This window comes from Salvelinus sp. IW2-2015, linkage group LG23 (genome assembly GCF_002910315.2).
Source record: "Salvelinus sp. IW2-2015 linkage group LG23, ASM291031v2, whole genome shotgun sequence".
Lineage (NCBI taxonomy): Eukaryota > Metazoa > Chordata > Actinopteri > Salmoniformes > Salmonidae > Salvelinus > Salvelinus sp. IW2-2015.
Genome location: NC_036863.1, coordinates 40,170,977 through 40,198,076, shown reverse-complemented (window position 1 = coordinate 40,198,076; position 27,100 = coordinate 40,170,977). Strand labels below are relative to the sequence as shown.

Below are 27,100 nucleotides of genomic sequence, written 5' to 3'. Positions count from 1 at the left end.
CTGCTTGATCCTGATCTTCCATTGGAGGACAGCAATGCTGCTTCAGGTAGTTGTGCAGCACAGCCGTAGCAATGATCACTTTGCAGCATCTTCTTGTCTTGAAAGCAAGTGTATTGTGTAAACTGGAATCGATTTTTCCATACTCCAAACATACGCTTGACCATCCCTCTTGTGCGCATATGAGCTCAGTTGTATCTTTGCGGCTCAGCTGTTGTGGGATTTATGTATGGAGTGAATAAAAAGTTACTCTGACCATATCCACTGTCACCAAGTAGTAGTCCACTATGTTGTCCTCTCTGAAACTAAGCACACAATGAAGAGTTGAGGAAAAATCCTTGAATTGCGAGTTGCACCTTTTGTGAGGGGAAAAATTATGTATTCACCTTATTTGTTGGATATGGAACAATTATTTACTTAACAAACAATAAGATATTTCTCTCCTGCTAATGCTGAGTTTTATGGTGTCCACTCTGGCTTCCTGCAGCTAGTCTGGGTGTTGTGGACATGGGTTTTACTAGAGATAGCTGGAACTGACAATTGATTGACCTGGTGATTTAAAACCTACAGCTGGCATTCCAGTGACAGGATGTGGGGTGGTTGTAACTGGGATAGAGAGGAGTAGAACAAAGGCCTCTGGTTCTTAGACATCTGGGATATTAGGCCAGGTTCGGGAGTTAAGATAACGTCGGGCAAATAAAGACAGGATGAGCCCAAAGTGGCTCATGGTGCCCCCCAATCTATATGGGAAGGGTGAAGCAAGCCATGGTTGAAGCATTTTTAGGTTTGGTATATATGTAACGGATGTGAGATGGCTAGCTAGTTAGCGGTGGTGCGCGCTAATAGCCTTTCAATCGGTGACGTCACTTGCTCTGAGACCTTGAAGTAGTGATTCCCCTTGCTCTGCAAGGGCCGCGGCTTTTGTGGAGCGATGGGTAATGATGCTTCGTGGGTGATTGTTGTTGTGTGCAGAGGGTCCCTGGTTCGCGCCCGGGTCGAGGGGACGGACGTAAAGTTAAACTGTTACATAAATATACAGTATTCTCTGTATGATTCAAGCACTCGGTCCGACAGTCAAAACTGCTGGGCTGATAGCTTCATTATTACATTAATTAATCAATATTAAATAAAGACGATTGTTTGAAGAAGAAATGACCAAGTCTCTCTCAGTACTGAATTTCCACAACACCTTTACAACGGGCAACCATGTTTGAAAACTCTAAATTAGGAGTGCATACTCCCGCAACATTGATGGAAAACCAGTTCTTACGGTTCCTGTACTCCTCAGCACCAGGAGTTGATAGACACTTGATGGGAACATGACATCCATCTACACTTGAAGTTGAAATTTTACATACACCTTAGACAAATACATTTAAACTCAGTTTTTCACAATTCCTGACATTTAATCCTAGTAAAAATTCCCTGTCTTAGGTCAGCTAGGATCACCACTTTATTTTAAGAATGTGAAATGTCATAACAGTAGAGAGAATGATTTATTTCAGCTTTTATTTCTTTCATCACATTCCCAGTGGGTCAGAAGTTTACATACACAAGGTCCAGGCACATTAGCAGGACAGTAATATGGTGAATTTTGTCATGATGTATCAGCTAACAAAAACATGCTAATGCAGGGATTTCTAGTGGTGCACATATGAATTATAACAATAGACCCCTTTCTGTGTTTGCAATTATTGCTTTCTGTGTTTGCAATTATTGCTGCACTAGGGCAATATGCACAAGTTGGTGGCGGGGAGTTCTTATAGAACGGCAGCAAAAAAAAGCCTCTATTTACATGTTGCTTATGAGTCTATTTCACACTACCTTTTGATTATAATTTGATTGTAACGCTCGTATGCATGTCCTGCTTGATATAATGGTTGTGTCATCATCACAAATCAACTGCATTACACTTTTAAAAAACACTTACAGCCCAACACTGTGCAGGACGTTTGGCATTTGCCAGAGAACACCAAGATTGGCAAATTCGCCACTGGCGCCCTGTGCTCTTCACAGATGAAAGCAGGTTCACACTGAGCACATGACAGACGTGACAGAGTCTGGAGACGCCGTGGAGAACGTTCTGCTGCCTGCAACATCCTCCAGCATGACCGGTTTGGTGGTGGGTCAGTCATGGTGTGGGGTGGCATTTCTTTGGGGGGCCGCACAGCCCTCAATGTGTCGCCAGAGGTAGCCTGACTGCCATTAGGTACCGAGATGAGATCCTCAGACCCCTTGTGAGACCATATGCTGTGCGGTTGGCCCTGGGTTCCTCCTAATGCAAGACAATGCTAGACCTCATGTGGCTGGAGTGTCAGCAGTTCCTGCAAGAGGAAGGTATTGATGCTATGGACTGGCCCGCCCGTTCCCCAGACCTGAATCCAATTGAGCACATCTGGGACATCATGTCTCGCTCCATCCACCAACGCCACGTTGCCACACAGACTGTCCAGGAGTTGGCGGATGCTTTAGTCCAGGTCTGGGAGGAGATGCCTCAGGGACCATCCGCCACCTCATCAGGAGCATGCCCAGGCGTTGTAGGGAGGTCATACAGGCACGTGGAGGCCACACACACTACTGAGCCTCATTTTGACTTGTTGTTTAAGGACATTACATCAAAGTTGGATCAGCCTGTAGTGTGGTTTTCCACTTTAATTTTGAGTGTGACTCCAAATCCAGACATCCATGGGTTGATAAATTTGATTTCATTGATAATTTTTGTGTGATTTTGTTGTCAGCACATTCAACTATGTAAATAAAAAAGTATTTAATAAGAATATTTAATTCATACAGATCTAGGATGTGTTATTTTAGTGTTCCCTTTATTTTTTTGAGCAGTGTATATTCCTTTCTTATTTTCCACTAACCCTACCACCCTTCCCCTAATTGGAGTAAACTAATGAACAACAACACTTAGGCTTCTACTTCCAGCTTATACATACTATATACATTTCACGCACACAATCTATTTTACAAGTTATATTTTGTTTGTTTTCAGTCCTGTCCTTCCTCTACCCCCAACCTCTCCCATCTATTTCTGATGTCCATCCAGTTTGATTTCTATTTGCCATATTTTTATAACTGTGCTGTTTCACAAAAGTTCTGAACCTATATACATTTTCCAGACACAGTATATTTTACATTTGTTATCTTGTTATTATTAGTCCCACTCTTCAGCTCCATTCAACTCCTCCCATCTATCTCTTAACACCATCCATATTGGATTTCTATTTGCCATATATTTTTTGACTGTGCTGTGATGCTTCACAAAAGTTCTGAACCTTTCCATTCTCATAGTTTCTACAGTTTGTAAATTAAATAAACATTTTTGCTAAAAGTATTATATTATTGATCGATTGACTATGACTTTTCAAATCACCCACTATTGCTATCTGCAGCGTTAGCTCCAGGTAAATGTTGCAATTCTTCAGCCATTCCTGGACCTGTGACCAAGAACAAGCTAAAATGGACAGTAGCAAAATAAATGATCTAATGACTCTGTTTGCAGCAAAATTTGAGAAGGTTGTATCCCCCATATATATATATATATATAACATTCTATTGGATGCAAGAATTTTGTATAATAATTGAAATATAAAAATGATATGTTTTGAATCCGGCGTCGTTTAGCGTATCAGTTCATAAATCATGTGCCATGGAATCGGTACATCGAAAATCTCTTCCCAACTATTTTGCAATCTATATAACTATACCCTATATATAGGGCATAGCTGTCAATGTTTTGGTCCTTGAGACACACGGGCAACTGTGAAAACCCCAGCAGCGTTGCATTTCTTGACAAACATAAACCTATGTGTCAGGCACCTACTACCATACCCTGTTGAAAGGCACCTAAATCTATTGTCTTGCCCTTTCACCATTTGAATGGCACACATACACAATCCATGTCTTAATTGTGTCAAGACTTAAAATCCTTCTTTAACATATCTCCTCCTGTCATCTACACTGATTGAAGTGTACATCAATAAGGGATCATAGCTTCACCTGGATTCATCTTGTAACAACCTAAGCATTATGAAACTTATATTAGATCAAATAAACCTCACATATCAAACTAGCAATAAATGTTTATCTTGACCAAATTCGACACTCATTTCCCCATACAAAACTATTAACTTGCCTAATAATTATTTAACTGGAACAGCTAGCATGCTAAATGTTCCTGTACACTTCCAGTCATTGTGCTTGTGCTAGTTAGCATTGGCTCGTTAAACTACCTCTAACTTCCTTCATACTGGACACAGAGATATACAAATGGTATTCACGATGGTATTCTCTTGTAGCTAGCGATATTGATTTTTTTTTGGTCATATTAAAAAATCCCCCAAAATATTCCACACTCCCAAAAGAATACGCAAACCCCTTGCAGTACCTCCATAGACCTCCAGGGCGCGCGGAAAACTCCATGAGCCAGACGCAGATAGAACAAGGGATTAGCATCACAGCAGCAACATCAGCAACCCGCCAGCAATATTAAGACTTCCGGTTTTCCGATTTTGCCTTCAAAATAAAAGTCTTCGGTGAAAATCTTATTTTGCAGCTTTGGATAGTGCCAATGTTAAAATTATGTTACAAAATTATAGCTACATCACGGAAAAATCTAAACTAAAGAGAATGACTACTTTATATAAGATAAATAATATTATAAGGTGGAGCACATTGCAAAATGGCTGTTTTTAATGTTGTCATTGTATGCTATGACTGGTGCTATGCTTAAAAGTGTTTCTTGGTTCTTACAGATTCTATCACGTTTTAATTTATTTCAAGTTTGGTTGAGATGTATTCCAAGATGATTATATGGACTAGTGGCTTATACACTGAGTATACAAAACATTTAGGACACCTTCCTAATATTGAGTTGCAACCCCCCTTTTGTCCTCAGAACAGCCTCAATTCTTCCGGGCATGGACTCTACAAGGTGTTGAAAGCGTTCCACAGGGATGCTGGCCTAAGTTGACTCCAATGCTTGCCACGGTTGTGTCAAGTTGGCTGGATGTCCTTTGGGTGGTGGACCATTCTTGATACACATGGTAAACTGTTGAGTGTGAAAACCCCAGCACGTTGCAGTTCTTGACACAAACTGGTGCTCCTGGCACCTACTACCATACACCATTCAAATGCACTTAGTTTTGCCTCTTCATGCTTTAAATGGCACACATACACAATCCATATCTCAATTGTCTCAAGGCTTAAAATCCTTATTTAACCTGTCCCCTCCCCTTTATCTCCAGGAATTGCAGTGGATTTAACAAGTGACATCAATAAGCGATTGTAGCTTTCATCTAGTCAGACTATGTCATGGAAGAGCAAGTGTTCCTAATGTTTTGAACACTCAGTGTATGTCTTGTCCTAGTAGCATCCTAGTGGCTCAAAGCCTCATGTGTCTTGTTCTAGTTCTGTGAAACCATAATGCCATGTGCTGTGCCCAGCAGTTGTCTTACTATCATTCAGTGGTGGAAAAAGTACCAAATTGTCAGTAAAGATACCTTAATAAAAAATTACTAAAGTAAAAGTGAAAGTGTGAATAATTTCAAATTCCTTATATTAAGCGAACCAGGCGGCACTATTTTCTTGTTTTTTTTAATTTACGGATAGCCAGGGGCACACTCCAACACTCAGACATAATTTACAAATGAAGCATTTGTGTTTAGTGATTCAGAGGCAAAAGCAATGATCAGTGATGTTCTCTTGATAATTGCCAGAATTTGACAATTTTCTTGTCCTGCTAGCCATTCAAAATGTAACGAGTACTTTTTGGTGTCAGGGAAAATGTATGGAGTAAAAGTACATTATTTTGTTTAGGAATGTAGTGAAGTTAAAGTAAAAGTTGTCAAAAAATATAAATAGTAAAGTACAGATACCCCAAAAAACGTCTTAAGTAGTACTTTCAAGTATTTTTACATAAGGACGAGCTTGCTGCTCGGAAGTTAACCACGGATCTTGACTCCCTCATCGCCTTGACCATCTGCATCGATGGCCGATTGCGGAAACGACAGATGGAGAGGAAATTCGATTTCGCTCGCACGTCCAGGGATTCAACCTCGCCTCCGAGTCATCCCGGAGGTCCCTGACGGTCCCGTTGCCGAGAGCACCCGACGCTTCCCGACCTTCCTCGAGAGTCGCCAAAGACCGCCGAGGCACTGTTTCTCGAGCCTATGCAACTAGGCAGAGTTGGGCTGTCGCCAGAAGAACGGCAACACAGGATCAAGACAAGGAGCTGTCTGTATTGCAGGACTTTTGGTCATTTTGTGTCCTCTTGCCCTGTAAAAGACCAGGCTCACCGGTAGGAGCGAGTACTCTGGTTGGCCATATGGAGAACTTTTCTGCTTCCCTTACTCACACCCCTTTTCATGTCATTGTGCTGTGGAGAAACCAGTCCAAATTTCTCCAGGTCCTCATTGACTCTGGGTACGATGAGTGCTTTTTGGACGCCACACTGGCTTCCGAGCTGAACATCCCCACTCAGCCCCTCTCCATTCCCATAGATGTTAGAGCGCTGGACGGGTGCTCTATAGGTCAGGTCACCACAAACAAACCCCCCCCCCCCCCCCCCCCATCAACCCACGTATGTCAGGGAATCACAGGGAGACCATTCATCTGCTCATCAAGTCCCCCCAGATTCCCATGGTTTTGGGATTCTCCTTGCTTCAGCGGCACAATCCCCTCATCAACTGGTCTACGGGTGCTATCATGGGCTGGAGTCCATTTTGCCACGGCCATTGTCTGAAGTCGGTGCAACCTGCCCCGGGACATCTTCCTGGGGGGCTCGGAAGTTGCTCCGGACCTCTCCGCCATTCCTGCGGAGTACCAGGACCCTCTAGGAGGTGTTCAGCAAGTCCCGGGCCACTTACCTTCTGCCGCACCTCCCCTATGACTGCGGGATTGACATTTTCCCTAGCACCACGCCGCGCCGGGGACATCTGTACTCTCTGTCGGAACCAGAGACCAAGGCTATGGAGACCTACATTGGGGACTCCCTAGCTACAGGGTTTATCTGTCTCTCTTCCTCTCCCGCTGGCCCAGGTTTCTTCCTTGTGGAGAAAAAGGACAAGACCCTGCGCCTGTGCATTGACTACTGGGGACTCAATGACATTACTGTGAAGAACCCTTATCCGCTACCAGTCATGTTTTCTCCAAGCTGGATCTACGAAATGCCTACCACCTGGTGCGGATACGAGAGGGGGACGAGTGGAAGGTCGCCTTCAACATGGCCAGTGGCCACTACGAATATCTGGTCATGCCCTTTGGCCAAACCAACGCCCCTGCCATGTTCCAGGCTCTGGTGAATGATGCTCTCCGTGTGATGCTTAACCGGTTCGTCTTCGTCTACATTGATGACATCCTCGTCTTCTTCCGCTCCTCCCAAGAACATGTGCTCCATGTCCAGCGCCTTCTGGAGAACCAGTTGTTTGTTAAAGTGGAAAAGTGTGAACCGGGTGTTCCGGGACCTTAAACACCACTTCACCACTGCTCCTATCCTGGTTCACCCTGACCCTTCCCATCAGTTCGTGGTGGAGGCCGATGCTTCGAATGTCGTAATGGGGGTTGTTCTGTCCCAACGTTCTGCCCTGGACCTTAAGCTGCATCCCTGCGCCTTCCCACCGCCTCAATGCCACGGAGAGGAACTACGATGTGGGGAATCGGGAGCTTCTCGCTGTGAAGAAATTGAGGTGTTGGAGGAATAGATGCACTGGCTAGAAGGGGCGGAACATCCGTTCATTGAGTGGACCAACCACAAAAACCTGGAGTATCTCTGCACAACCAAGCATCTAAATTCCAGGCAAGCGAGATGGACTCTGCTGTTTACCCGGTTCAACTTTTCCCTCTCCTACCGGCCGGGGTCCAAGAACGTCAAGACGGATGACCTGTCTCGCCACTATAACACCACGGTTACCACCTTGGAGCCCGAAACCATCCTTCCCATCTCGTGCCTGGCGACGGCACTCAGCTGGGGTATAGGGAAACATATCCGGGAGGCGCAGCGGTCTCAGCCGAACTCTGGGGGGGGCCAGATAACCGGATGTTTGTGCCTGACGCTGTCCGCTCCGCGTTACTGGAGTGGGCCCATTTCTCTAGGCTTGCCTGTCACCCGGGCTCTCGTCGCACCCTGGCCTTCGTGCGACAATGCTTTTGGTGGCCGACAATGGTTCCGGATGTTGCCGCGTTTGTCGCCGCCAGCACAGTCTGCGCACAGAACAAGACTCCTCGGCAAGCTCCGGCTGGTCTTCTCCAACCACTGCCTGTCCCTCACCGTCCCTGGTCCCATACCTCCCTGGATTTCGTCACGGGTCTCACCCCGTCTGAGGGCAACAATGCCGTCCTGACTGGTGTCGACCAGTTTTCCAAAGCCGCCCATGTCATTCCTCTCCCCAAACTATCCTCAACCAAGGAGACGGCACAGCTTATGGTGCAGCACGTCTTCCAGATCCACGGACTCCCGGTGGACATGGTCTCCAACCAGGATACGCAGTTCTCGCCCCGGTTCTGGAAGGCGTTCTGTACGCTCATTGGGTCGTCGGACAGCCTGTCCGGATTCCACCCCCAGTCCAACGGCCAGTCGGAGCGAGCCAACCAGGACTTAGAGACGACTCTTCGCTGTCTACTCTCCGCCAACCCTACCACCTGGAGTCAGCAACTGGTATGGGTTGAGTACGCTCGCAAAATCCCTTCCTTGCCCTGCCACGGGTTTCTCGCCCTTCGAGTGTTCCTTGGGAAATCAGCCTCCGCTCTTCCCCGAGCAAGAGGAGGAAGTCAGCAATCCCTCTGCCCAGATGTTCATCCACCTCTGTTGCCATACCTGGAAGAGAGCCCGGACCGCTCTGTTGAAGACCACTTCCAGGTATAGGCAACAAGCGGCTCGCCACCGGACCCCTGCTCCATGCTATCGTCTCGGGCAAAGGGTATGGCTCATCACCCGGGACCTGCCCCTCGAGGTGGAGTCCCGTAAATTTCCCCCCCGTTTTATCGACCCATTCCCCATCTCTAGAGTCCTTAGCCCCACAGCTGTTCATATTTTGTTACCCCGTAACCTCCGTATTCACCCTACTTTCCATGTGTCTAGGATTAAGCCCATGTCTCACAGCCCTTTGTCTTCTGTTTCCAGGCCCACCCCTCCTCTCTGTGTCATCGATGGCCATCCGGCGTACACGGTGAGACGCCTCCTGAGTGTTAGACCACGGGGCAGGGGTTTCCAGTACCTGGTTGACTGGGAGGGTTATGGCCCGGAGGAGAGGTGCTGGGTCCCCGCTAGAGACATCTTAGACCCAGCCCTCATCGCCAACTTCCGCAGGCACCCCGGTTAACCAGGTATGCGATCAGGTAGGACGCCAGGTGGCGACCCTAGAGGGGGGATACTGTCACACCCTGATCTGTTTCACCTGTTTTTGTGATTGTCTCCACCCCCCTCCAGGTGTCGCCCATCTTCCCCATCCCCTGTGTATTTATACCTGTGTTCTCTGTTTGTCTGTTGCCAGTTTGTCTTGTTTGTCAACTCAACCAGCGTTTTTGTATCTCAGCTCCTGCTTTTCCCAGGCTCTCTTTTTCTCGCCCTCCTGGTTTGACCCTTGCCTGTCCTGACTCAGAGCCCGTCTGCCTGACCACTCTGCCTGCCCCTGACCCTCTGACCCTGCCTGCCAACCTGTACCTTTGCCCCACCTCTGGATTATTGACCCCTGCCTGCCTTGACCTGTCTATTGCCTGCCCCTGTTGGATTATTAAACCATTGTTAATTCGACGTTGTCTGCATCTGGGTCTTACCTTCACACCTGATAGTATGTGCATGTGTGTGTACATGTATGTGTGTGTGTGCAGGACTGTCAGTGTAGGTGTGTGTGGGTTTCTGTATAGAGACCTGTGAGTGGCATTTAGTCAGTGCAGATAATCAGTGCAGATACACTGTGGGTGAAGGTGGCCAGCCATTGCCTAGCTGTTGAAATGTCTCAGTGCTTGGGGAAAGAAGCTGTTTAGGAGCCTGTTGGTCCGAGACCCAATGCTCCGGTACTGCCTGCCGGACGGTAGGGGAGAGAACAGTCCACGGCTGGGGACGACACAACGCGGAGTGCCTGGATACAGCCCGTAGCCGTGGTATAGTGGGCATATGCCACAAACCCCCGAGGTGCCTTATTGCTATTAGAAACTGGTTACCAAAGTAATTACAGCAGTAAAAATGCATGTTAAGTCATTTATTTTTACTGCTTTCAGCCAATCAGCATTCAGGGCTCAAACCACCCAGTTTAGAATACCAGGTATGGCATGTGTTGAATAGTTGTTTCTGTTTGGCTTGAAGGGCATTTTAGAACGCATGGTATATCAGCATGGTAGAATTCAATGGCTATAGTTCATTCTTACATGTTCTATGTTTGAGCCGATTTTGAAGGCAAAAGTCAAATTGACAACATTATTGGCATTGTTCAATTTGATTTTCATAATAGCAAGCCAGGACTGACGGTTTGCTAAACTAGGAAGTCTGTTTGATTTAAAAAAAAAACATTTGAGTCATTTAGCAGACACTCTTATCCAGAGCGATTTACAGGAGGAATTAGGCTTAAGTGCCTTGCTTTTACATCAAATGTTTCTCTATAAGCCAAAATGTAATTTATAGGCCTACAGTTTATTGCATTCAGGGCTGTGGAGTGGGTGAAGTAGAGTGTTGCTATGTATTTAGACGAGTCCTCCATGAAATAACACCATATGTAGATTCTACTGACGCCACTGAGTATTCCCAACCCCACTTTTACATTGACACATAGTATACTTTTTTCTCTATAAGCCAATAGGTATTTCATATACAGTGTATTGCATTGGGGGCATTTATTTAACTTTGAAAATTAAAAAGAAGAAAAAAATACATTTAATGCAAATTTCACTTAAATATTAATCATAGTTCAAGTTTAGACAATTATTTTTCAAATATCATGAATAAATACATTAATGTAATTACGTGGGGACTTTTATTATGAACATTTTCTAAATTCCGTGATAGGGAAATACTTTTTTAATGTCGCTGACGAGACGCTGGTTGATGGAATAGTTACACATATCTTTGTCCAGACTGTAACGTTAGCCACCAAATTTTACGAAATACCTGAAAGGGGACTTAAAAGGTTTGTTTTGCAGCATTCACCGTTTGTATTTCATGTGATAGTTGAACTGGATGCATAAACTTTCACCCCGAAACTATCTTGCTAGAAAGCTATGGTTAGCTTCTTCTTGCTCGCTAGCTTCCTAGCTGTGGGCGACTAGGCAGCATTCTTCAGCGTTGCGTGCTGCTAGTTAACAATAATGCACTTACTTTATAGCTACATGGGGCATACTTGTTAGTTAATCTTTATTCATCAGGGGTGAGGAGATATTGGGGATTCGTTTTTCAGAGCTAAAGATGCGTAGTTAGCTAGTTAATAGCAACTGGCTGTTATTGTGCCGAGCCCTTCGGCCAAGGCCCATTCGCTGTAACTAGCTACAGTAGCTAACGTTAGCTTGCATCTACGTTGGTCTGGGAAACGTATTATTTATGTGAAGGACATCAATTGACATCTAGTTAGCTATTGAATGATTAAAGATGGTAGTATTTCAGATACAAATGCGAAGGATACTTTCTTCCCAAGCCTCTTCATTAGGGCCTACACTTTATACCCAACCACGCCGAATACCACCGTGAAATGGTTAACGTTACTTACAAGCCCTTAACCAACAATGCCGTTCAAGAAATGGTTAAGAAAATATTTACTAAATAAATTAAGTAAAAAATGTATAACACAATAAAATGACATAACAATAACGAGGCTATATACAGGGGCTACCGGTACCGAGTCAATTTGCGGGGTTACAGGTTGGTCGAGGTAGTTTGAACATGTAGGTTGGGGTAAAGTGTCTATGCATAGGTAATAAACTGCGAGTAGCAGCAGTGTAAATAGTCCGGGTGGCCATTTTATTAATTGTTCAGCAGTCGTATAGCTTCGGGGTAAGGAGCCTTTTGGAACTAGACTTGGCGCTCCGGTACCTTCTTGCCGTGCGGTAGCATAGAGAACAGTCTATGACTTGGGTGACAGGAGTCTTTGACACTTTTTGGGGCCCTTCCTCTGACACTACCTGATATATAGGTTGCCTTAGACATGTTTATATGTTACAACATCAGTTGAAATGACTGAACACCATTTTCCCCCAATTTCAGAATAAACTTCTCTGTGCCCTGACGGTTTGAGGATGGAGGACAGTGAGGGTCACAGCTCTGCACACAAAGGATCTGGTGATGGTGCGACGAGCACTATGAACTTATATGCCACTCTGGGGCTCTCTCCAGAAGACGTGGATGCTCTGGCCCAGATTCCAGAGAATGAGATCAGTGTGGAGACGTTGCCTTATCTGATAATGAAACTGAAGGCCAATCGAGCCAAGCAAGAGGAGCAGGGACAGGCCTCCCCAAAGGGAGACAGCTGTCAGGAGGATACAGATGATGGAGACCTTAGCAAACGGGATAGTCCCCCTGCAGTCCCTCGTCGGTCAAACAGCCATTGTGACACTGACTATAGGAAAGTGGAGATTCACAGTCGACCGGGGCGGCGACCACAGCGGACTGAAGCAAGGAGAGGTTCCCGTCACACTAGGCCCCCAATTGAAAAACCATCTGACAGCCAGCAAAAGATTCCTTTCTCCTATCAAGTGGACGATTTTCATGGAGTTGTGCCCAAGATTTACCCACACACATGCTCTCTATGCTTATGCATGTTGAATTCTAATAAGGTAAGCTTTGTTATATTTCAAAATTCTTGCTGTTGGACTGTATTTCTATATCATTTTAATCAGAACTCAACCTTCCATGATGGCATTAATTTAGCTTAATATGGGTTTGTTTTTTTCACAGACATGGAAGGAACATCTCAATGGATTACGCCATGCGGATGGCTGTCTAGAACTCTCGCGTCTGTAAGTGTTTTCATGCAAAGTAAAACATTTACATTTACATTTAAGTCATTTAGCAGACGCTCTTATCCAGAGCGACTTACAAATTGGTGCATTCACCTTATGATATCCAGTGGAACAACCACTTTACAATAGTGCATCTAACTCTTTTAAGGGGGAGGGGGGGGTTAGGAGGATTACTTTATCCTATCCTAGGTATTCCTTAAAGAGGTGGGGTTTCAGGTGTCTCCGGAAGGTGGTGATTGACTCCGCTGACCTGGCGTCGTGAGGGAGTTTGTTCCACCATTGGGGTGCCAGAGCAGCGAACAGTTTTGACTGGGCTGAGCGGACTTTCTAAAACATTTAGAAACTGGACTGATACAGTTCACAAAATCAATTGGGATATTTTCTATAACAAGGTTTTATTCAAATTCGTTTTTTCTTTTCTGTTTTCTACAGATATCCAGATTGGAAAACACATGATACCCGGAAGGAAATGTGAGGGGCATGAAATTAAGCTTTATGTTGCAAACAGGCATTTCATGATGTAAAACCATTAGCTGTTCCTCTTCCTACTTTGCACTGTTTACGTTATCTTCCAGGTCCAACTCCATCCCAAGTAGAGATGCTATTTCACCGCCCAGGAGAACGCCACGTCCTGCTATGCCTTACAAGAGACAACATAGCTCAGACCGTGTAGGAGGTGATAACCCCAGTCCCGTTCCAAAGTCAAGTTTGATCCAGACCAAATAAGGCCCAATTGCAAACCACTTGAAAATAAATACTATCTCCTTTCATGTTTTCATCTTTAGGTGAAGTCTGGTCTCCACCAGAAAGACACTATTTGAAGCCCAAGGTAATGATGCCCCTTTTGTGGCATTGTTTTCTTATAAATAGAGTGTTTTTAATTAACTTCTTATGATGTTGTTTATTTGCTTAAAGCTGCATGCTTGAATGTGTGATTTTATATTTTTGCTTCAGGCTGGTACAAAGGTGGTGGTCACAAAATTTCCCCTTGGCTCTGTTGGTGTAGAAGACTTGATGACTTTGGCTAAGCCATTCGGCACAGTTGTAAAACATCTGGTGTTCCCCTGCAAGGTAAATTACACAAATTGATAAGAAAAACTGAGTAATAAACACTCTAAACTCTTAAACATGCACTATGCAGAAATCGCTCTGCCATTTCCTGGTTGCTAAAATTTGTAATAGTTCACCTAATTTCAGTGTATCCGACTAAACAAGTAAGTATAGTGTAGAGAATCATTGTGCCATCTAAACCTCTGTGAAACATATTTTCAATAACCAAAAATAGTAATTTTAGTTGTTTGATGCTGTAGTACAAAAGTAAAAGACGGGAAGTGCGGAAAGCATAGAAGCATAGAAATAGCACACATAGAACAGATCTATCGCTTCTTAGACTTGCTTTCAATGAGAATGACAGAGCTATATTTAATTTATATGTGAATTTGGTCGGGTCGCCCAAAAAGTTACATGTTGCAGCTTTAATATTCTCTCTCTTAAAAAAAGTTACATCTGTAGTTGAATGTCTATTGGATGATTCGGTGTTGTATTTTTGTTACAGGGATTCCTGGAGTTTGATTCTCACAAAGAGGCTGYCAATATGGTGAATCACTTCAGTGAAAAGCATGCATTCGTGAAGGGAAACAAGTTGACTCTGTACCTRTCACCKATGGTGTGCAGTATTCATGTAAGTGCATCTGTCTGTTAAGAGTTTGAGATAATAATTAATACAGAAGTATTAATCACAGAGATCCCTGTATGAGCATGTTTTTTCCTTTAGCCGCCAAGGTTGGATGAACCACCAGAAAAACGGCCGACCAAACAAGTTACCAATACAGTGGTTTGTTTTTCCCGCCTACCTCCTGGGAAGGAAAGAGAATCAGAGATTCTTGATCTCGCCAAGATGTTTGGGAATGTGCGGCATTCAACATTTTCAAGTGATCAGGTAAGGTTCGAGCAATATGGAATTGAAGTGTGATCAATCAAATTCTGCAAATCTCTCTGGTGATTTTAAATAGACAACAATTCTTAAAACAGTAACAATGTAGTGTATCTATTTTAAATTCAGAATAGCATGGGATTGTATGACTAGAATAGATCAATTCAACACAAACCTCCCATTATGCAGCACCTTCTCTAGCTTCGTCTAATGAATCCTCCCTTATTCATCTGCAGGCCCTGATTGAGATGGTAGATTGGAAGGATGCTGACATTATGGTGAAGTACTACCACTCCAACCCCCTCAAGATCAATGGAAAGAGTGTCAAAGTAATCTTGTCATCGTCAATGAAGCGCCTGAGGTAAGTAAGAGTTCTTCACCTGGGGCCATGGTGGCCAGACCCAATTTTCCTGTGGGACTCATCAGGACGTTTGTGTCAGGGAAGTTTACCTCAATGGTTTTTGCCTTGTAGAGAAAGTCCTGACTCCACCACATCCAGAAGAGCAGATTCTAGTAAAGGCCGCAGCAGCAGACACAAGAGCGAGGAGACTAGCAAGACCTCAAACTCCACGAACAAAGAGAAACCCAGTACAGGCAAACAACCTGCTGAGAAAGTGATGGAACAAGGAGAAGGTCAACAAAGCACCTCAGAAGAGGTCAAGGAAGTGGTCAAGCAGGACATCGAGGAGGTGGTCAAGGAGGAGGACATTGATTTGGAAAACAAAGATCTAGACGAAGAGATTATCCAGGTGGAAGCTAAACAAAGCTTATTAGATGACGAGGTTGGTGCTGGTGTTGATACTAAAGACCCCGCTCCTTCCAAAAGTGCCTCTCTGGTGGCTGATTCTAAAGATGAGGGGGAACACGAAATCTCAGAACTGTTGGCAGACGATACCTTGGAGGATTCTGACGTAAAGGCTGCCGATGATGATGTCTCAATGGAGAACATGATGGATCAGGAGAGCTTTCATGAAGATGTAAGAAATGATTGTCATTCATATTTGTGACTGGAACCAACAAAGAAAGTCTTAATTGTTAGGGATGCACCGATATTACATTTTTGGCCGATACCAATATCGGATATTTTCCTTGCCAAAGAAAACTAGACCGATATATAATATAAAAATAGCGGCCTTTTAAGCATTCTAGTACAGTTAAGTAGTTTAAACACACACAGACACTGACCAAAAAGTTTTTTTGTTGGCATTTACGTATGTCCCCATTACCAGTAAAACATCATCAAAATCTAATTATTTCACTTGCTGTGCTGTTTCGTTGTTCATTTGTTCATTCTCAACCAGGATTTCATCATACATGTCAAGCAGTGAAGTTTCAGCTTTGTCTGTCCGTGGCCTCTCTTCCTCGGTGCGCACTGTCACTGTGTCCGTTTCCATCTTGTCAAGCTGTGTCTATAACATTTCATGTAAACCCTGTTTCTTGTCTGCATCGAAGTAGCGGTCCTTGTACTTAGCATCGAGCATGGTGTAGAGGCTCAGAGAGAATGCCACCGAATCGCTTGTTCACAGCCTCTAATAGAGTACTTTTCCAAGTTAACTCGACAGTCTGTGTTGGCATTTTTGTTGAGCGGGCGTTTCAATGCTTTGACAGGGTTTCACGTCTGCTGTAGATGCAGTTGAGCTTATTTCTCGAGTCAGTTGTTCGAATGGAGCTAGGAGTGTTCATGTTTCAAACATGTTCTCAAATGCCATTGAAATGGCAGCAGTGATGGTATGAGAACCAGCACATTCTTGAGCATGCAATACGGCTTTCCTCAATAGGAAATCCTCATCGACCCACTGTGCTGTCAGACTCCTAATGCTCATGGGGCTGACATCGCTGGTCCAAATGTCAGTCGTGAAGCTAATACCAGTGATGCCCATAGCAAGTAGCTCATGACTGAGTTTCGAGAATACTGTGTAACTCCGGTAGGGCAACATCTGAAAAATAGCGCCTACTTGGAAGTGCGTACTGGTGCTCGACCAGTCTGCGAAAGCCAACATCATCCACGACAGCGAACAGTTGATTGTCAAGGGCAATGAATTCCATTATCTTGGTATTAATAGATTTCGCCTTTGAGTTGTCTCGCTGAAATGTTCTTACTCTTTCAAATGACTGCTGGACTAGTTGACTGCTTGATCCACACAGCAGACATTGTGGACTAGATTAGGAATGCTGTGTTGCGCAATATTTTTTGTGGCGTCATTACCTCATCTACCTATGTTATATAGGTATGCACGTCAGCTTTGACATCGGTTTTGCACATCGCGTTTAACTAGACATTGGGCCGACGTTTCTGTTTTTAGCTAATATCGGCCAATTCTGATATGCTTACCGACTTTATCGTGCATCCCTAGTTATTGTTCCCAGAATTGAAAATAAATTAATGTTAAGTAACCAAGATGTGGGTTCCTAGCAATGGGTTTTTAAAGCATGTGTGCTTCAACTCTTCAACTTGGTTGAAGTTCTTGGAGCATTCCTGAGAATGTAGTTTGGTTGAGTCATGGATTGTTGGAATATTGAGTTTGCTTTGTACCATAGCACGCTATGTACAGGGCCTTCTGAAAATATTCACACCCCTTGACTTATTCCACATTTTGTTGATAGAGCCTGAATTAAAAATGCATTACATTGATTTCCTCACCCATCTACACACAATATATGCATTATGACAAAGTGAAAACATGTTTTTAGAAATGTTTGCAAATTTATTGAAAAATTTAATAGTTATCTCATTTACATAAGTATTCACACCCCTGAGGTCAATACATGTTATAATCACATTTGGCAGTGACTACACCAGTGAGTCTTTCTGTGTAAGTCTAAGAGATTTTCACATCTGGATTGTACAATATTTGCACACAATTCTTTAAACTCTGTCAAGTCGGTTGTTGATCATTGCAAGACAGACTTTTTCAAGACTTGCCATAGATTTTCAAGCAGATTTAAGTCAAAGCTGTAACTAGGCCACTCGGGAACATTCCATTTTGTCTTGGTAAGCAACTCCAGTGTAGATTTGGCATTGTGTTTTAGGGGATTGTCCTGCTGAAAGGTGAATTTCTCCCATTGTCTTGTAAAGCAGACTGAACAAGGTTTTCCTCTTGGATTTTGCTTAGCTCTAATCAGTCTCTTTTCATTCTTAAACTCCCTAGAACTTGCCGATGACAAGCATACCCATAACATGAAGCATCCAGCACATTGCTTGAAAATGTGAAGTGGGGCTCAGTGATGTGTTGTTGACCCAAACATGTCACTTTGTATTCAGGATATAAAGTACATTTCTTTGCCTTATTGCAAACAGGATGCATGTTTTGGAATATTTTTACTCTATACTGGCTTCCTCCTTTTCACTCGTCGTTTAGGTTAGTATTGTGGAGTAACTACAATGTTGTTGATCTGTCCTCAGTTTTCTCCTATCACAACCATTAAACTCTGTTTTAAAGTCACCATTGACCTCATGGTGAAATCCCTGAGCGATTTCCTTCCTCTCTGAGTTAGGAAGGAGGGCAGTATTTTGTAGTGACTAGGTGTATTGATACGCCATCCAAAGTGTAATTAATAACTTCACAAGGCTCAAAGGGATATTCAATGTTTTTCTTTTTTTTCTTATACCAATTGGTGCCCTTATTTGCGAGGCATTGGAAAACCTCCTTGGTCTTTGTTTGAAATTCACTGCTCGACTGAGGGACCATACTATTATCTGTATGTGTGTGTAGTACAGAGAATGGGTAGTCATTCAAAAATCATGTTAATCACTTACAGATAATGGTATGTTCAGCACTATTATTGCACCGAGTAAGTCCATGCAACTTATGTGACTTGTTAAGCACATTGTTACTGCTGAACTTATTTAGGCTTGCCAAAACAAAAAGGTTGAATACTTATTGGACACCACATTTCCATTTTTAATTAGTAAAATCAATTCTAAAATCAAACCATAATTTCACTTTGACATGGGGTATTGTGTGTAGGCCAGTGACACACAATCTAAATGTAATCCATTTTAAATTCAGGCTAACAACAATGTGGAAGAAGTCTAGGGGTGTAAATACTTTCTGAAGGCACTGTATGTAGGCTATATGATGTGCTCAGGGGTTATTAATTCCATCAGTTTTATGAGTGCCCTACAAATCAGATGGAGATCAGCTTTGAAGGATCTCCTTATGTTTCATGGTTGAATAGCAAAGGATATAGAGCCATCTCTGTACAAGCTCCAATTGTTTCCAGAAAACCTAGACTGACCGTAGTAATCCAGAACAGGCACTTAAACGGTCAAGTCAGCCAAGCATTGTAGATGTATGGATCAGTAGACGTGCCTATTTGTTCAGCCCTAACATGGTAAAAACCTGGACTGACCAAAAGGTTTGAATAACATAGCATATTTAAGATGTCAATTTCATTTCTAATAGTGCAGCCACAGAGTTCACTTCCTAGCTTTGAGACATGGATCTATATCATAGTTCAAGACTATTGAATACAATTTTACATACTTTTATGTTCATTGTTTGAGCATCTTTTTACTGTTTCCCATTGCAACAAGTATTTGTCATGAGATACGATATGGTTCTGGTGCAGCACTGTGGAACTTGAAACTCAAATTCTTTAACTAATTGATGTTGTGAACTTATTTCCAACAGGACGATATGGATTTCCCTGAGAATATGGATGACTTCGTTACATTGGATGAACTCGACGACAGTACTGGAGGGGACACGTTGCTGGGTAAGCAATGAATGATGCAAAACATTCTTACTTGGCAGCAATAGACATAATTATTACGGCTGTTTAGCCAGTGTGTATAACACATTAAGAAAATAATCTGCAGTTCATAATTTATAGTTATAATTACTTTTGTTTTTATTTGCAGAGTCAAAGAATACTTCATGGGTTGGTATTCCTCAAATTATCATTTAGAAACGTGAAGTTGGAATGTGTCAAAAAAAGTTGTTTTATCCAACATTGATAGTAGGTTGCGCAGTAAAATTGTTTCTACAGGATGGAAAAGTTGTCCATATTAGCCCAATTAGAAAGGGCTATGGAAACGTGGTGGTGGCCCTATTGAAACTGGCAGAGCGAGCAAACGTGAAAGTTGTCGACCATGCCATATCCTTCCTCAGACAGGAGGTATGTTCATAATTATGTTACTTGCAGATCAGTGTATTTATTTAATTTGTATGGTACTTAACATTATTTCCATCCCATGAAGAAAACTAGATGTCATGGCAACGATGTTGAATAACAATTTGACATTCATGCATTTTGGCATACAGAGAGGAATTGATTTACTCAACCCCTGATTTGTGCAAGCGTTTAATGTCCTAGTTTGTATGACATTGAGAATTTCCTATATTTTCAGGCATGGTTAGAGCTTGATACTACCGAGGAAGTACGTGAAATGGTGAAATTCTACAAAGGAAACGGACAGTTGTTGAGGAAACATGTCAATATTAGCATGTGCTTTTCACAGAAGAAGTTGGAGGTGGGTTTGGTGTCAAATGGTGTAGTATCTATGCTTTAAATAGTTTGCTTTTCCTCATCAATCTACACACAATACCCCATAATAACAAAGCAAAAACTATTTTTCTTAAAAAAAAAATTTTTTGGCTAATTTATTAAAAATAAAACACTGAAATATCACATTTTACGTAAGTATTCAGACCCTTTACTCAGTACTTTGTTGAAGCACTTTTGGCTGCTATTTCAGCTACGAGGTTTTGGAGAGTTTCTCCCATTTTTCTCTGCAGATCCTTTCAAGCTCTGCCATGTTGGATGGGGAGCGTCGCTGCACAGCTATTTCAGGTCTACAGAGATGTTAGATCGGGTTCAAGTCCAAGCTTTGGCTGGGCCACTCAAAGATATTCAGAGACTTGTCCCGAAGCCACTCCTGCATTGTCTTGGCTGTGTGCTTAGGGTTGTTGTCCTGTTGGAAGTTGAACCTTCACCCCAGTCTGAGGTCCTGAGCGCTCTGGAACAGGTTTACATCAAGGATCTCTGTACTTTGCTCTGTTCATCTTTGCCTTGATCCTGACTAGTCTCCCAGTGCCTGCTGCTGAAGAACATCCCCACAGCATGATGCTGCCACCACCATGCTTCACCATAGGGATTATGCCAGGTTTGCTTCAGAGGTGACGCTTGGCAGTCAGGCCAAAGAGTTCCATCTTGATTTCATCAGACCAGAAAATCTTGTTTCTCATGGTCTGAGAATCATTTAGGTGCTTTTTGCAAACCAAGTGGGCTGTCAAGCTCCTTTAGCCGAGGAGTCGCTTCCGTCTGGCCACTCTACCATAAAGGCCTGATTGGTGGAGTGCTGCATAGATGGTTGTCCTTCTGGAAGGTTCTCCCATCTCCACAGACGAACTCTTAAGCTCTGTCAGAGTGGCCATTGGGTTCTTGCAAGGCCTTTTTCCCCCATTGCTCAGTTTGGCTATGCGGCCAGCTCTAGGAAGAGTCTTGGTGGTTAGTAACTTATTCCATTTTAAGAAGGATGGAGGCCACTGTGTTCTTGGGGACATTCAATGCTTCAGAAATGTTTTGGTAACCTTCCCCAGATCTGTGCGTCTACACAATCCTTTCTGAGCTCTACAGACAATTCCTTCAACCTCATGGCTTAGTTTTTGCTCTGACATGAACTTTCAACTGTGGGACCTTACATAGACAGGTGCATGCCTTTCCAAATCATGTCCAATCAATTGAATTTACCACATCCTTGAGCTGTTTCTACATCACAAGGATGATGAATGGAAACAGCATGCACCTGAGCGTTTTTTATATTTAGTAAAATTGCAAACATTTCTAAAAACCTGTTTTTGCTTTGTCATTATGGGGTATTGTGTGTAGATTGAGGAAAAATTATTTAATCCATTTCAGAATAAGGCTGTAACGTAACAAAATGTGGAAAAGGTCAAGGTGTCTGAATACTTTCCGAATGCACTGTATTATAAACATAACTACACACCTCACATAATACGCATCTTTGTGTTACAAATATTGACTGTGTAATTTGACTTTGTTTCTGTCAATGTAGAGTCCTAGTGGGAGATCCATCTACATTTGTATGCTTCCACTCCAGAAGTACTCTGACGTCTCTCTTTTACGACTTGCACAGCCTTTCGGGAAAATCACTGGCTATAATTTGAACTGGCCTCATGGAAAGGTAAAGTATCACCGGCCCATTTTTTTAAAGGTGGATGTCGTTTGTTTTTCTGTTGTTATAGGACTCTCCCATGGATGTTTTTCTTTCTCCTTTCAGTGTTATATCCAGATGGAGAGTGTGGAAGCCGCTCAGAAAATGGTGAAGTACTTCCAACGTCCACACAAGTTTTACGGCACCCTGTTAAGGGTCAGTTTGTGCAAAAAGGGAGACTCACTAATATACTGGTAAATAATTTTCAATGACCCCTAAGAATATGCAGTAGAGATGCTAATGATAGTTAGACAAAATGGAATTTGAAGAATGCTAGTATCCAGTCTGTCGACGCTTGTTTAATTGATTGGAATCTATTGGAAGAATATACAGCCAATGAAATAATCTGATAAAGAATGTTGTGATCTATGGTTCAACTGGACTGTATGAGGGCTGTATCTAAGTACACTTTCATGATATAGTACTCCATGACATATTCTGTTCTCCTGACACAGGAAGCCTCCAGTCAAATATGAGCTGTGGTTGGCCAGTCAGAAAGACAGAAGATCAAGAGATCATCATGGAGATGAAAAGACTAATGGCCAGTCAGCCAAAAGCCCCTATCCAGAGGTGAAAGATGGTTATTGCTGTGTTTTTGTTTCCTTAATTTAAACAAGGTGAAATATTGCCTTGTTAGTTAAATGCTTGCTGAATATTTATGTATTTAATTTTGGCATGTCTGTGAATAATCCTTTTACAGTTACTGGTTAGTCAAGAAGTAATCAGTTATTGCACTTCACACAGGGAAGAGTGCTGATATTTATTCGTGTTGGTCTCTCAGGCTAAGTAGAACAAATGAGTAAAAGACATGATTGTGTTTGTATGGCCAGGATGTCCAGAGCCCTGTGTCTGACAGTGAGGGGGTCTCTGGGGACCCTAAAGGTGAAGAAGTCAGTGGTGTGGAAGCTATCCCAGAGGAGGAGGAGAAAAAGCAGGAGGAACCTCTAGGGCCTTATCAACCTGACAACCCTGTTGGTAAGATGCTAGAGAAACTGACTTTTTAATTAATGGGTGACGGGGATCTGGTAAATAACTTTTAGTGCCATATCAGTGAGAACACAAACATGTTTTGTTTTTTTCCTTTTACTTACAGGGTTAGACTATCTGGTGCCAAGGACTGGAATCTTCTGCAAGCTGTGCAACATCTTCTACACCAATGAGAAAACAGCCAAATCAGTCCACTGTAGCAGTGAGGAACATTATCTGAACTTTAAGGTAATTCTCAACTATGACAAGAGTCAATCTTATGAATCATACTTTGTGGTGTGGCGTTCTTTGTGGTGTATTTGTAAGAAAATGTATTTGACCTTGGAGGCCAGAATACATTCAACTGTCAAATGTTAAATGTAAAATACTCATCACTGTATCACCTATGCCTTTGGAATCTCAACCAAATGGAACGATATGGAACTTTTTAGGGGATCAGTTTTCAGCTGGAGTTATGGTTTAACATAGATAATGGATTGACAATGTACACTGATTTTCTTGATTTTTTTTCAGAGAAAGATGGATAAAGAAACAGACCTCGGCTGATTGAGAGGATTGTCGTCCACCTGTGGTCTTCCCAGAGGAAGGACGTTTTAGTATAAATGTTTCTGTCCAGTTTGTTTAACATTCCAGGCTTTTCTGTTACTGTTGGCAACAGTTACCCATTTTAAAATTAATTAATGCAGCCTATTACGAAGTGTAGTCCCATTCTGTGGTTATGAATAGTACCTGGATTTAGTTTCCTCTTATTGAATAAACAAACGTTTGACTTATTCTTTGACTTCTGGAAATACTTTTGACACCTTATGGCAAACATTTACTCTGAACCTACTGACCTTTAACATATTTGACAGAGACCTATGGTTGTTTTAATGGTCAACTGTCATTTATCAATGACAAGGACAATGACAAGGACAGCTTGAACTACATCCCATAATTTGCCATAACCCAGAGAACCATTTGGTTCTTGACAGACAGCAGAGCTGGCTAAGAAGATTCACCCAGTCTGTGGCAAGGAGCAGCACATCGCTTGAGGAAAGGACAAATGGGGGACATTGTTCGGTCTAAAACATGAAAGATTTAAGCCATACAGGCCTAGATGCTTTTGAATGATAAACCAATAGGGGGAGAGTTCAGCAAATGTATTCTGTAACATTTTACATTTCGCATAGTAAACGCGAGGCTATAAAAGTTGCGCACTTTATATACAAGCTCACAGTAATTTATTGGTGTGGTGGTTCATTTCTGCATTATCAAATGAGAGACAAAACTTATCACATACGTCAGAGTTATACTTAAACTAAATCTTTATTCACTTATAAGGAGAGCGGGTCACACAAACAGTTGAATGATGTGAGTACTCTGCAATAACGATGGCTGGTCAACGAACCACCCTTAGATGATTTGTTGAGGCCCAAACACAAAGGATACAAAGATGTTTTATAGCAAAGATACACCCACTTAGTCTACATGACAAACAACATGTGTGGAATGGGTCACAAGGTGAGACTTGATAAATGAGAAAGGAGTATCTCCCCACCAGATAGCATTTGCTATGAAGACTCTTCTTATTGTAGAGTTTGGCCCCTAAAACGAGGCTCTGAACTCATGCCTGGTACTTCATAATACAGAAACACCAGCTCATTCTATGGCATAAATTGTGAACTCCAGATACCCCTATCTGAAGTAAAACCCATGTCCTTGACCCCACGCCTAGACGAGCTCACTGAGGGGAGTGAGCCTCTGGGTCATACACTATCCCAGGATAGGTGAAACATCAGAGATGACGTACAATGGTTCCAGACACTACCCCACACATCCAGTCTCAGACCTCTCCCAAGGCCGAAGGAGGGAGTGACTGGGCACAGAAATTGTGGAGACAAGTAATTGGTTCCTCATTAATCACACCATTCCTTCAAAATCAAATCAAATGTATTTATATAGCCCTTCGTACATCAGCTGATATCTCAAAGTGCTGTACAGAAACCCAGCCTAAAACCCCAAACAGCAAAGCAATGCAGATGTAGAAGCACAGTGGCTAGGAAAAACTCCCTAGAAAGGCCAAAACCTAGGAAGAAACCTAGAGAGGAACCAGGCTATGAGGGGTGGCCAGTCCTCTTCTGGCTGTGCCGGGTGGAGATTATATCAGATCATGCCAAGATGTTCAAATGTTCATAAATGACCAGCATGTTCAAATAATAATAATCACAGTAGTTATCGAGGGTGCAGCAAGTCAGCACCTCAGGAGTAAATGTCAGTTGGCTTTTCATAGCCGATCATTAGGAGTATCTCTACCGCTCCTGCGGTCTCTAGAGAGTTGAAACAGCAGGTCTGGGACAGGTAGCACGTCCGGTGAACAGGTCAGGGTTCCATATCCGCAGGCAGAACAGTTGAAACTGGAGCAGCAGCAAGGCCAGGTGGACTGGGGACAGCAAGGAGTCATCATGCCCGGTAGTCCTGACGCATGGTCCTAGGGCTCAGGTCCTCCGAGAGAGAGAAAGAAAGAGAGAAGGAGAGAATTAGAGAGAGCATACTTAAATTCACACAGGACACCGGATAAGACAGGAGAAGTCCTCCAGATATAACAAACTGACCCTAGCCCCCCGACACATAAACTACTGCAGCATAAAACTGGAGGCTGAGACAGGAGGGGTCAGGAGACACTGTGGCCCCATCCGATGATACCCCCGGACAGGGCCAAACAGGAAGGATATAACCCCACCCACTTTGCCAAAGCACAGCCCCCACACCATTAGAGGGATATCTTCAACCACCAACTTACCATCCTGAGACAAGGCCGAGTATAGCCCACAAAGATCTCCGCCACGGCACAAACCAAGGGGGGCGCCAACCCAGACAGGAAGATCACGTCAGTGACTCAACCCACTCAAGTGACGCACCCCTCCTAGGGACGGCATGAAAGAGCACCAGTAAGCCAGTGACTCAGCCCCTGAATAGGGTTAGAGGCAGAGAATCCCAGTGGAGAGGGGGGAACCAGCCAGGCAGAGACAGCAAGGGCGGTTCGTTGCCCAGAGCCTTTCCATTCACCTTCACACTCCTGGGCAGACTACACTCAATCATATGACCTACTGAAGAGATGAGTCTTCAGTAAAGACTTAAAGGGGAGACCGAGTCTGCGTCTCTCACATGGGTAGGCAGACCATTCCATAAAAATGGAGATCTATAGGAGAAAGCCCTGCCTCCAGCTGTTTGCTTAGAAATTCTAGGGACAATTAGGAGGCCTGCGTCTTGTGACCGTAGCGTACATGTAGGTATGTACGGCAGACCAACTCGGAAAGATAGGTAGGAGCAAGTGTAACGGATGTGAAATGGCTAGCTAGTTAGCGGTGGTGCGCACTAGCAGCCTTTCAGTCGGTTACGTCACTTGCTCTGAAACCTAGAAGTAGTGGTTCCCCCAAGGGCCGTGGCTTTTGTGGAGCGATGGGTAACGACGCTTCGTGGGTGTCAGTTGTTGATGTGTGCAGAGGGTCCCTGGTTCGCGCCCGGGTCGGGGCGAGGGGACGGTCTAAAGTTATACTGTTACACAAGCCCATGTAACACTTTGTAGGTTAACAGTAAAACCTTGAAATCAGCCTTGCCTTAACAGGAAGCCAGTGTAGGGAAGCTAGCACTGGAGTAATATGATCAAATGTTTTGGTTCTAGTCAGGATTCTAGCAGCCGTATTTAGCACTAACTGAAGTTATTTAGTGCTTTATCCGGGTAGCCGGAAAGTAGAGCATTGCAGTAGTCTAACCTAGAAGTAACAAAAGCATGGATACATTTTTCTGCATCCTTTTTGGACAGAAAGATTCTGATTTTTGCAATGTTACGGAGATGGAAAAAAGCTGTCCTTGAAACAGTCTTGATATGTTCGTCAAAAGAGAGATCAGGGTCCAGAGTAACGCCGAGGTCCTTCACAGTTTTATTTGAGACAACTTTACAACCATCAAGATTAATTGTCAGATTCAACAGAAGATCTCTTTGTTTCTTGGGACTAGAACAAGCATCTCTGTTTTGTCCGAGTTTAAAAATAGAACGTTTTCAGCCATCCACTTCC

At 43.3% G+C, this 27,100-nt stretch overlaps 1 protein-coding gene and 1 long non-coding RNA gene across 2 annotated transcripts; both read left to right on the top strand.

Annotated features, from left to right (window-relative positions):
• Window positions 1-11,002: 11,002 nt before the first annotated feature.
• Window positions 11,003-23,815, top strand: LOC111950305 (matrin-3). The gene is made up of 21 exons (XM_023967774.2): window positions 11,003-11,120; window positions 12,188-12,756; window positions 12,878-12,939; window positions 13,375-13,413; window positions 13,518-13,618; window positions 13,728-13,771; window positions 13,897-14,013; window positions 14,498-14,623; window positions 14,717-14,881; window positions 15,112-15,236; window positions 15,348-15,852; window positions 19,510-19,594; window positions 19,740-19,759; window positions 19,868-19,996; window positions 20,229-20,351; window positions 21,897-22,025; window positions 22,122-22,249; window positions 22,511-22,625; window positions 22,886-23,030; window positions 23,149-23,270; window positions 23,556-23,815. Exons 2-21 carry the CDS (start codon window positions 12,220-12,222, stop codon window positions 23,586-23,588), a joined length of 2,850 nt encoding a protein of 949 aa, XP_023823542.1. The 5' UTR covers window positions 11,003-11,120; window positions 12,188-12,219; the 3' UTR covers window positions 23,589-23,815.
• LOC139022919 (uncharacterized) lies at window positions 15,861-19,509 on the top strand. The gene is made up of 2 exons (XR_011473988.1): window positions 15,861-17,073; window positions 17,813-19,509. It is a non-coding gene; the product is annotated as an uncharacterized lncRNA (long non-coding RNA).
• Window positions 23,816-27,100: the final 3,285 nt, after the last annotated feature.